At 43.1% G+C, this 12,231-nt stretch overlaps 1 protein-coding gene across 3 annotated transcripts; it reads right to left on the reverse strand.

The window, feature by feature from the left end:
* Positions 1–1,261: 1,261 nt before the first annotated feature.
* On the reverse strand, positions 1,262–6,022 carry TMEM177 (transmembrane protein 177). 3 transcript variants are annotated; one of them, XM_042877930.1, is made up of 3 exons: positions 5,962–5,992; positions 5,590–5,732; positions 1,262–3,366 (listed from the first exon to the last, which is right to left on the reverse strand). In XM_042877930.1, the coding sequence occupies exon 3, from the start codon at positions 3,350–3,352 to the stop codon at positions 2,420–2,422; it is 933 nt and encodes a 310-aa protein (XP_042733864.1). In that variant the 5' UTR covers positions 3,353–3,366; positions 5,590–5,732; positions 5,962–5,992; the 3' UTR covers positions 1,262–2,419. The 3 variants fall into 3 exon arrangements, with proteins under 3 accessions (XP_042733864.1, XP_042733865.1, XP_042733863.1); XM_042877931.1 differs by lacking the exon at positions 5,590–5,732 and having other exon boundaries at positions 1,263–3,366; positions 5,962–6,022; XM_042877929.1 differs by lacking the exon at positions 5,962–5,992 and having other exon boundaries at positions 1,263–3,366; positions 5,664–5,854.
* Between the last annotated feature and the right edge of the window lie 6,209 nt (positions 6,023–12,231).

Below are 12,231 nucleotides of genomic sequence, written 5' to 3' on the forward strand. Positions count from 1 at the left end.
AAATGTGTCAGGGAAACCTCTCTTTAAAGGAGATTGTGCATATGTTTAAACTAGTGACTCACTGTGGTTATTTTCACCTCATACTTCATGCTCTAATCAATTTACTGCACCAGACAGAAAGAGAGCCTCGTTTCTGCAGTCAATATCCATTTTTAGGAGAGTTCACTATTTCATTCACACTCTGGCTTTTACAATTGCTTGGCTGAAACTTCTTATATCAGCCTCCTAGCAACTCCCTTTGCTTTACATTTTATGTTGCTTCTCTGCATAAAAACCGGTACCACATCTGTCTCACCTGAGCACTTAAGAGAAGCCAGTTACAACCACAACGTGCTTCCTGAACTCTGAGTTTCAGCTTCATAACTATTGGAGGCTACAATATTACTTGTAAACTGAGTCTGGGCCACTGAATAAACTTGCTTTTCCCCATCATTTTTCTATTTCTGCAATATTGCAAGACTTTGCATGGGTATTTTCATGGCCACATACTTGAGTTTGCAAGACAATTCAAGCTTCCCAAAATTATAGGAACTCTTAATTAGCAGTTGTGATTTGGACACTTCTCTTTTGACAGGACTACGCTTCCAGATTTCATGGCTAGCTATAGAATAGGAGCTTAACTACACAAAGGTCCAGGTTCGCAAGCCCTTGGTAAGCACATCTCTTAAGAAGGCAAGAGAGTATGTCTCAGAACAACTAGCCTGCAATCCCACACTGACACCAACAGCAAGTTAAAAGGCTAAATCTGACACAGAACCTACGGATATGTGGAGCCGCTTGGACAATCCAGCTGGAAGAGTAACACAAAGAGCACAACTGCAAAATCCATTAGCAGTACTGGGCCTTACAGCCTGAGAATGTCAAATAACAGCACTAGCTGCAGGCGCCCTGATGAAGAGCAGCAAGGACTGGTTGGTTTTTTAAACTAAATTTTGCTTTAAATTGCTACCGCTGTAAATCTCAAATAAGGACTCTATTTCCTCTCTGCACTCTTTATGTAGCAGCAACTCCGTAAGCCAAAGAAGTGGGACAAGTTCTCTCCTGTGTTATTTAATGGAATTCAGACTTAATGGAGTAGCATGAAGATGAATTGAATTCACAGACTACATAAAACAGGAATTATATTCCAGCCTCCAGCCACTACATTACTAAACCAGCAAAACTCTATCTTGACCTTTTATATTGGATTTACCTGGAAGAAAAGGCAAATAAAATTTAGCCTGGAGCTTTGAAAACCTGCAGCCTGAAAGTAAAGTCTCTTTATTCCACAGGAGATTCTGCCAAACTCTTTCAGAAAGGTCAAAAGAACAATAAACTTATGTCCCATAGCCAGAAAGAATCTAAGAGACATCTCATGACTTGTTGCTTCAAGGACAAACACGAGTGATCAGAAATGGTTCAGAAAAATACCCATCACACAGCAGAAACCCAAACAACTTAGAGATACAACTTAAGCAATGTAAAGCAACACCAGTGCACAGCTGTCAGTATATCAACTTTATGTCAATACCCGATTCAAAGCAAAACAGAACTTGGTGATACTTTGAGTAAACATTGGCAAGACTTATTATTGTGATGGATAGAGACTTATTTCTTTGACCTTGTCTTTATTCCTTGACATAAAAGTTGACAAAAAACAAGATGTATTTTAAAATGAAACAAAAGCCATACCAAAGCAAACTGAAATTCCTCTTCTGAACAGCATGATCCCACTTGTGAGAAAACACCCAACTTACAGCAGATGTTGGTTTCATACTCCTGCTGTTGGGACACTCATCCTCTCTGCAGTCACAGTGACATCCTGATGAAACCAGATTTAAGCTACAGGTGCAGTAATAATCTAGCAGTATTTGTGTAAATGGCAGCACAGTTTGCCTGCCCTACTGAAGAATAGTGATTGTACTGTAAGAATTTACACAGCCTAAAAACTTACACAGGGCATAAGTGCTGTGTCTCAGTGTTTATGTAACTGCACAACACAGACTCCCAGCCGTTTCAACATGTTAGTGCTATAGCATAAGAGGAATGGCAAAAATGCACAACACTACCCATGTTTAAATGACAATGATCCTAAAACTCTGTTTGACTTTACCCTTGCCATTTTCCAGCCTGAAACTGGCAGTCAGGGGGAGCAGAACAGCACAAGTTCCAGATTAGCAACTGAGCAGCTCCCTTCCTCAGTGGTCTTGTGATTTAAGATGCACACAGAGCGGAGCACTTTTGAAGCAACTCTTTAATATTTTAAGAGAGAATTCTTTATTCACGGAATGTGCAATAACTCCTTCCAAACTATATGCAAAAATAAACCCCAAAATTCTAATGAAGACATAGAGAAGAAAAAAAAAAAAAAAAAAACCAGCACAGCAGTGTTCCAAAGAGAATACATAATTTACAAGTATAAAATTCAAGCACTCCCTTCCTATGCCCGGAGCTCTTTTAAAATATTAACAATTAAATCTCTTCGGTAAGTGTATGGGGTATACTTTATTCTGAACCAGTGCCTTGGGAAAAGGTTACCACTTGGGGCATATATTTTTGTCCCTTCTTTGCCCATCAGAGCACGAAGAATCCTGTTGCGGGACAGGATTTTGTCATAAAATTCCACTCCACCTTTGGCATAGTCTTTGGATACAGTAGCTGCATTTCTGTCAGCCTTGCAGTCCAGGTGATAGGTCATAGCATCATAAGAAATGTAATAGAGGATTAGTCCAGCGGCAGCAATTATGAGGTTACAGATGCTGTGAAGTACCCTGGGGCCAGAATACAGACCCAGAGCTATCTTTATACCTGTCCCACAGAGACACGTACCAGCTAAGCACATTGGAGCCACAGCTGCACTCGCTAACGGGCTGCCATTCTGCAAATACACAACTTCTCTGGCAAGTGCAAACTTCTGTGCTTCAAGTGAAAATGTCAGAGCTTCCTTCAAAGCAACACCTTCATTGCTTTCCCAGTCTACTTCCTTGCCACCAATCACAACAACATGATTGACTATTCCTCTTTTATCCTCAATTGTGCTATCAAAATTAGGAGGGATGCCCACCAAAGAACCTGAAGGCAGCCAGGGGATTCCAGCACTGACCGGGTGGAAGCCAGAAGCTGCAAAGGCTTGGTAGCTGGTGGACTTCACTGCAGTATCTTGAAGGACATCCTGAAAAACAGCACAGAGCCTCTGAGAAAGCTCAGCTGGCTGCCCATCTGACCAGCACTCATGCAACAGTTTGAACGTCTGCTTAGGAAATACATGATAGGAAAGGTTAGCACCAAACAGTCCCACGCAAGAAGTAGCCAACAAGGTGATCTTGTGTTTCTTGAACCACACGGATGTCTTCCGCAGGAACTGCACTCCCATAGTCAAATTCTAACCTGTTTGTAACACAGAATCAGGAATTAAAGTGTGCTTAAATAGGTCTTGCATCCCTGTAGCATTTTAAAAACAACATTAACAAGCAGCAGAGAACAATAACAGATGAAACAAATCTTCATATGCATCAACAAAACACAGAATACTTCGACAGAGAAGGCAATACTCACTAACTTTGGGACCTCTGAACAACAAAGGATAACTGAAACAAAGAATTAACTTCTCCCTCTCCTCCAGTAAATCAATTCATTGTGGTAAGGCCAATAATAAAGCCACCACGCTTCCTCCTCTCCCCAGCAATCAATAGACATTCTGTATTTACCCGATACACTACTCCTTGCCAGCAGTCCTACTGCTGCACTCCACTACGGCAGCAGTCTGCAGATATTAAGGCCAGAAAGAGACAATAATTAGATGAATCTACCCTAACTTCCTCCACCGTGTATTTCCAAGAATTTTATTTAGTTACCTCAAAATTAAACTCTGTAACTTGAGCTTAATTACAACATCCAAAATGGGATCATATCTTGATTCAAAAATTTCAGGAGACAGAACTTGCCTTTGGAGTTTCCTCTAATGGATAACCAACTTCAAAACACAATGAAAAAGAAAGTACGTCCTTCTTCTAGTTTTTCAGATTTCACCTGACAGGTTGTGGTTCCGTCTTACTTGCAAACAGCTATTTGCAAACACCAGCATCCTTCCTTTCAGGGGCAATTTAAAAAAAAAATTGTCTGAAATAATTTGTCTGACAAATAATTCATGCAATTCAGGGCAGAAACTGAGATAAAAACTGTTTTGAGGGCAGATGGCTATGCTGTGACTATTCACATCAGCTGATAAATACAAAAACTTCCCAACCTGCCAGCTCCTTCAGTTCAAGAGTTCCGTTTCCCTTGGGGAGTATCAGCTCCTTTTATGGACCAAGCCATATGATGGGTTAGAGCTTAGGAGAGCTCTAATCTCTTAAAAAAATCCCAGTGGCTACAGAATCCTCTCCTAAAATGATGCGACTGTAAAGTCATAACAGTTAATAAATGGTTAATTACTGGTTAATCCAACCCTGCCTGCAGCAAGGGTGTGGAACTAGATGATTTTCAAGGACCCTTCCAACTTAAGCCATTCTATGATTCTATGAATTAGGTGCCTAAATCCAAAAGAGATCAATGACACTTGGGTGCCCGTTCCCATCTGCATTTTGCAATGCTTCATCTCTCAGAGCCGTAACACATGTGCTGGGGAGAATCTTGCTGCAGCTGTTTCAGACACTGCTATTTCCAGCTGTCCTCATGGAAAGCCGAGGTAGCAAAAGGAAACTGTTTGGATGGAACTACTGAGGCCTCAGTGCAGAGTACCATCAAAGCTGGGTTTTGCTGAGCTGCTGGGCTTTGTACCGCAGCAGCTGAAACTTTGCCATACACTCTTTCCTTCCACTCAGGCTGAACAATACCCTCCCACAAAGGGCAGAGCAGACAACTGGGGGCTGTAACATCACAAACCAGCACTGTGCAATGTGCCGGGATACACCAGCCATGATCAATGGCAAATGGGTATCAATCATAGGGGTGCAGAAAGGGATTAAATTAAAGGCGGTGTTTTAATGATAGGTTATTACAACTCCCTCCCGTGAAGTCCTTTCAAATTGTAAATTCACCAGAAGAACCCTTGAATGTTTATACTGCACCTAACACTCACTGAGCGCTTAACAGCAACAATGATGCATGTAAGTATACAATCATTACATTTGCATTGCTCAGAATAATAACTAGTGGCATTCTAACAGAGGACTGGAGGTGCTGATTTGTTTGACAAAATTATTTAAGAAAAACACACCAAAGCACTGAAAGCTTGGCTGGAAACCCACTTTTGGGAGAAAACATCCTCGGCAGTGGAGCCAAAAGCAGAAGATGGTAATATTAAACACAAAGGATTCCCTGGGAGTTAACGACCTCTTGGCAAAGGCAGACTGGTAGGTGGATCTGATGGTAAGGCCATGCCGTTACAGGAAGGGCCAGCCCCAGCCCCAGCTGGATGACACCCTACTGTTCTGCCATGCACCCAGTGTGACCAGCAGAAATCAGTAATCAATCAGGTCGTGGTGGTCAGCGTCCATGAAAAGAAAAGAGGAAGAAATACCCCCAGGAGCTGTCAGCACCCAGCCCCAGCTCAGAGCCCACACCATCACACCGCAGGCACGTGGTATTCTTAACCTTTGTGCAACTTACTGGTAAGGAAGGCAAGCAGGAGCCACGTGGTGATTTATACTGGAGCATACCCCGCAAACTCTGACTTAACTTACTGAATTCTGATGAAGCCACACCGCGATTTATAGGCCTGTCTCCCTCAAGAGCTGAAATACTCTTTGCCACTGCGTGCACGTACAGACAAATTGGTGAGAGAGAACGAGGATTTCAGCTGCAAAAGCAGGGCCGGGGCTGGAGCCGGCCGAAAAGCCGTTCCCTCTCCCTCCCTCCCCGCGGAAGCCCGGTGACCGCTCCGCGCCCAGCTCCAGCGGGGGCCTGGGGCCGGCAGCCCGCCCCGACGGCAGCGAAGGGCGGCAGCGAAGAGCGGCGTCGCCTCCCCCCGCCCGCACCTACCGGGGCTCCCGCACCGCGGCTGCAGCCGAGGCGGGGCTCCGACGGGCGGAGGGCGGAAGAGGAAGGGGCGGGCGATGGGCCTCGCCTTTTTAACGGGGCCTTTTAAAGCTAGAACGTCCCCCCTTTGCGTTCTGCGCTGTGTGCCGTGCTGCGTGGCTTGGCTACCCTAGGCCTCGTACCCCGGGTCGTGTCGCTTCCCCGCCCTCCGGAGCCCAGAAACCCGAAGCTGCTGCCGCAGGGCCGCGGTGCCAGCTGGAAGAGCTGCAGGCGTGAGGACAGCTGTGCCAGCCCCATCCGGCTCGGCCCGAGCCTGGTGTGGTGTCAGCACGCCGTGCATAGGGGTGTTGTGTAAGGGAAGCATTCCCCTCATTTCAGAAATTAAAGTCACCCTTTCATGCAGAATTCTTCAGGTTTTGGGCAGCCGAGGTTTGCAGCTCAGAAACGTCAGCTGTGTGCTGTGACAGCAAGGGGGGAAAACTGTGTGAATATCACTGGGATTTTAATATGTGTCTTTGTGTTTCAGTGTTACAGTTCCATGGCTTAATCCTGCTTAAATCCCCTCTTCATACATCATTAACAGAGCCCTTCTGCTGCAGAAACAACGGAGGGCAAAAAGGTGATGGAAGAGCGGATGATCGGGATGAGGGCTGAGGTCCCCTGGTTTGGTCAGTGCAGAGAAGACCATTTTTGAATTTTGGCTTGAGATCTATCTTCAGGTGAAAGAGTCGAGACTGTGAACTTAAGAGCTTTCATTAGAATTGAAATATTTTGCTACAACTTGTATGAATGTACCCTAATAAACAAATCACTCTCATCTTTTTCCTGCTCAGTGATCTCCTGCTGGTCCCCAGCATTATACAAATGCTAAGTGCTACACAGACCCAGCTGGCCAGGCCTAGCCAGCTTATCTCCTTATGTGAACAGAGACTGTTAATGGCATCCTTGGTTTTAACTCCCAATAGGCAAGTTGCTAACTGCTAAGAAAACACCCTCCTTTGTGAGAGGACACAGTTCTAGCCTTAGGTTATAGTTTTATGTGGAATTGCAGGACAGATTAGCAGTTTGCTGCCACCCAAAGGGAGAAGTCAGAGAAAAGATCTTACCTTTCCCACATCTTTCCCCTCTGAACCTCACTTTTTGCCAGGTCTGGCATTCATCAGATCTTTTCATGACCTGCTTTGAACTCGCTGTCAGCAGAAAACTTCCCATAGTGAAAACAAACAAACAGAAAAAGCAACCACAATCATTTTCTACTAGTTACTAACTTGTATGGGATCATGGAAAAGTCTGAAGAGTGACAAGGCAGTGAGAGGCAGCCAGCAAAAAAAGGAGACTAGAGCTTTATATTCCCCTTTATCAGCAGACAACTTTAATAGCCATGGGTCTGCAGCCTCAGTGTGAAATTCCATCATCTGCCAAAGTTTATCATCTGTAATTAGGTACTGACACTCATCCTCCATGCAGAAGTACAAAGGAAGTGCAGATGATGAGGGGCTACTTCGGACTGTGCTCCGTACTAATTAAGACACACTGACGATGGATTTTGAAAGCCTGCTTGTTGCTAGGACTCACTTACTCTAGTGGAGAATTTGGATAAATGTTTGGAGTGGTTTGTACTTTCTGAAGGGTGCCTTTCCCAGCTGATGTCTAGTGGCCAATGGTTTCTCATGCAAATACTCAAGGCATTGGTTCAGTTTGCATTAATAGTGTAGGTTCTTTTAAATGCTTCATCATAAATGTGATTATGGAGAGTAAAGATCCCAGCTTTTCTAAGCATCAGGCTGACATAATTCTGGTTTTAAGAAGCAGCTGCTACAGAATGGAAGATGGAAGAATGGAATGCAGCCTGTGTCTGTTGTCCAAGCAACTCGTAGTCAGGGAGTAAGGGATACAGGCCGCTTTTAAATTAGCCTGCTAGGTGGTGCTACAGGACATGTTCTAAGTCAGTCATTCACAAACAGCGGCTGTCTGAAGTTTTACCAGAAGAAATATCTACTCTTACCATTATCTGCCTCTCTAATTTACAGTTCTGTGAGTAAAGCCCTACTGCTGCATTAGCAAAAAGGTTGATGTTTTCGTTTAAGTACAGAACTGAAAACCACTGACTTCAGTATCTCTTAATACATGTGTGCTCTCGCAGTCTCCTCTGCATATGTGATCTTCAAAATAAAAAATGGTCCATCGGTGAATCCACCAATCTGAAAGAGATATTTCTTCTCATAATCCCTTATTCCCTTCTGGAGTCTGTTTATCTGCCCTCTTATAGCCCTCTTTGGGGTCATCTTGCCTCCAGACAAACTGTAATGGGGAGCAACATGAAGAGCTGTGCAATGCTAGCCCAGTTTCATGCAATGTGGTGTGTCACAAACACTTCTTCCTGTAATTCAGTTTCTGTAGGTGTTGTCAGATGGAGCACACACTGCAGGATTGTGGGACTGGGGAAATGTAGTGCAAGTATGGCAGTAGAGTAACATCAACAGCAGAAAGAGAGGGATGAGTTTGCAGAGCAGGGATCATCTGCTAATTATTTACAGAACCAGCCTTGAAAAACAAGGGACTGGGCAGTATGGACATTAGGGGATTTTACAAAATTATTGTAAAAATAAAGAGGAAGATAAGTTGTTTGATGAGTAACAGGAAACATTAGAGCACAAGAGGTTCCTTGAGATGTGGTAGAAGATCTGGGGAAGATCTTGTCATGGAGGAAGGGTGTGATATGACAGCTTGTTTTTTTATGCAGCTACGTTGCCTGCCTTTCCACATCACTAAGTGCGGTGCTTCAGCAATGGTTTGGGGGACACACGAGGAGCAGTGCAAGGCCCTTAAACAAAACAAGTATGTAGACTGTACCTGTGTTGAAGTGGCTTACAATGACTCATGCTGGAAGTACTTCCACTTAAAAGACAGCAGAGAGTGCACTGAAAACTGACATATTAAGTGAATGTTAAGGTTCTTGACAAGTGTTGAGGTCAAGACTTCATAGTTAAATAGTCATCTTACTTCACTAGTGGGAAAGAAAAGCTTGTGGCAAAATGGCTTTCCAGTCTGTCTGTCTGAGCAAGCTGCACATCTCCATGCTGTAGCTAATAGCAAAGTGATGGTGGGATTGAAGTGTACAAAGGGTTGAGCAGGAGCACAAAGGTGCAGCTGCAGAGATCTCAGCAGTTTCAGTTCCTCTGGAGACCTCAGCAATTTCAGTTGGTGAAGAGGGAAAATATCAACCAATACTGAGGATGTGTCTTTGCATGTCCCACCCCTACTGTTCCTCTTATAGTTAAATCCCAAATGATCTAGTGCAAGCTTTTAACTGAGCTTAATCTACCAATAAACAAAATTCATAACTTTGAAGTGATGAGGTAAACTTAGCATTCATACTGTCTAGCTGATGTGGGAGACAGGAGACAGCTGTACTCTAGGATTTTGCTGCGTGCTCAGATAGCACAGGTTAGAACCCACATTTCCCCTTTCATCAAGTTCTGGCAGGAATGGCAAAAGCTTTGCCAGTCTTATGCTCGTAATCAAAGCCACATGCAAAAAGTAGTAGGACAAAAAGTTCCCTGTCTCCTTGTTAAGCCTTTCCTGTACAAAAAGATGATCTGTTCCAACTCTTTATCTTAGTCCTTGAAAATAAATACATAGCTTGTACTACCTTCTCAGGAACAGTGGTATGTAGGAAAGAAGGAGCACTGAGAAGCACAACTGTGGAAATAGAATAAAGAATCACATTTCTGGTCTCACATGAAGCCTTCAGGCTCCAGTATTCAAGAATGAGTAAAAACACGATGGAGTCATTGGAATGGGCAGGTACATAGATCAGAAAACATCAACAAGTCTTCAGAGGGGCTTGGAAGAGATTTTTTTCTCCCATATACAAAGCTTAGAATTGATCGGGGATCAAAAGCAGCAAAGAAGGCAGCAAAGAGGCTGTGAGGCAGTGGGCCAGCTACATGGCACTGAGTTGTTTTCACTCAAACACTGTTGGCATTATATTTGGAAGTATTCCTCTACTGGTCCAGATCTACTTAAAACTCAGGCAGATTCTTTGTGGGAAAGAGAAAACATGCATATAATCATGTTTTTAGTGCTTAGCTTCTGCATTTTCAGATTCTGGGACCAAACATACCAGCTCCTTCAGCTCTGGCTGTAGTTAACAGAAGTAGAAGGGTTGATGATAAAGCATTCTGCGTAATCAGAGATCTTAAGTGTAATCATTAAAAAAAAAAAAAAACAACAAACTGATCTGAATGTACATTGCAATGTCTGCTGCAGCTAACAGACATGGATCGAGGTAAGCATAGATGCTGATGGAAAATTGGAATACTGGCAGCAGAGAACTGAGAAAGAAAGCCACTCGTAGATTCTGGGCAAATCAATTCATGCTGGACTCCATGGTCTTGCAAATAGACTGTTGCTATTTAAAACTGCTTCAGATCTCTCCACGTTGTGCAGACAGATGCTATACCATATTGTATTTTAAAAGGCATTAGGCTCTAGTCATGTCACAGACATCATCGTGATACCGTTTGGCAAAATCAGAGCAAAACTCAGAAACATAAGTTGATTGTCTAGCCTGGGATTTCCTGTTAGTGCATATGAGCCATACTTGCTGTATCCAGGACAATTGCACATTGTCTGTAGCAGATAGAATCTTTATCTTCAAGAGCTCTGGTTCTACGATTAGCTAGCTGTAGTGAGGTACCTATAGTGAATTAGAATGTCACATATCTTCACAATACAGCTACTTAGTGCCATTTCCCTTCAGACTTGGAAGGATGCTGTTTCTTAAAGGCAATACTATAATAATTAACAGAGTTAATCAATATTATCTAGTCTCCATAATAGTTACCCTTCCTGATACCCTTACTCCAAAATCAATGATATTTGACAGGAAGGAGAAATTGGGAATATGTCAGTAAGTTAGTCAGCCCAGGAAGTCACCAGGCACTGCTCTGCAGTGAAAAGACTTCACCAACACTGTGACTTTCCATCACTGCAGATGTATTTTCCTATCTCATTAATAACTGTGGAAGGTACAAACAGGATGTAGGCTATTCATGCAGGAGAGGGGTGGGGAACAATGGCTTTGTGGACCAAGTCATTGGATTCCATTTTGGAGCAAAACTTTGAAATGTTTATAATCCCAGCCCAGAGGCTGACTTGATCCTGGCTCTTGCTGCTGTTACTGGGAGGCAGAGCATAAGTAAATTCAGAGGCTTTCTCTTCTGTGGAACTGCCATGAAGGGGATTAGTATTAATTACTGTATGCAATGCTAACATTAAAGATCAGATTGTACCAGGAGAGGCTGGATGAAGAAAGTTAGATCAGAGATGCCATAATATCTTCTGTGACAATTCTTTATTTGAAGCCTACAAAAAGCAGTATGTACTTCTGGCACAAGCACAGCTCACCCAATCCAGCCAAGAAGACACCCCAGCTCTGGGGCAGGGTTATCAATAGAAGCATGTGGATTAAATGCAGAGAAAATGCAACATAACGGTAAAGTGGGAGCTCCTTGGAACATACTGAGTTCACAGAAACCCCCTTGATTTAAGACTTGTCTCATTCAGAGATGAGCTGAACACAGATCCACATCTGTATGATCTAGGAAGACTCATGCTGATAGTAGTAATGAAAGATATATTCTATTAATGCAGGAATCATTTTCTGTTTCCACTGAAAATCCAACATTTTATTAAACAAACAAACAAACAAAATAATCACAAGAAGATGGGATTGAGACCCAGATTTTTTTCTTGGACAGTACATTTAACTGAAGGAAAAGGGCAGCTTCTGTGTGGGAACATATTCAAGTCTTCTCTTTCTTCTAAAGCAGATGTCTGGATTGCCAGCAAGATCTCTCACTCCCCTAAGACTCCCCCAGAGTGATTATGTGGTTCCTCTCAAGATCCAGGCCACCTCAGTTTTGTTTCCTTTCAACATGCATATTCGATAAGCATTAAGAATCATTTCTAAGGATGTGATCTGTGGCTAATCATTTTAAGCAAAGATCAAGAGCTTACTTACATGCTTAGTATTGTTAGTATAGGAGAAAAAAATTTACTAAAATCCCCAAACCTAAAAACCCTGATAACAATAACCACAGGGACAAAGTAGTGCTGGCTCACCTACTGCCCCATCTCAGGAGACCAACACTGCAAGGTTCATCCTGGTCCTTTTGTCTTTTCTTTGTCTCTGCTATTATCTGCAATATATCTTGTTTGTTGTTGTTTTTTTTTTCCTGCAAAGCTGCCCATGGTGCAAAATGTGGG

This window comes from Lagopus leucura, unplaced genomic scaffold, assembly GCF_019238085.1.
Source record: "Lagopus leucura isolate 7727_CA_CO unplaced genomic scaffold, USGS_WTPT01 Super-Scaffold_100019, whole genome shotgun sequence".
Lineage (NCBI taxonomy): Eukaryota > Metazoa > Chordata > Aves > Galliformes > Phasianidae > Lagopus > Lagopus leucura.

Bases quoted from the DNA above. Each gene is read 5' to 3' on its own strand.
- TMEM177 (XM_042877930.1), bottom strand. From the start codon at position 3,352: ATGGGAGTGCAGTTCCTGCGGAAGACATCCGTGTGGTTCAAGAAACAC.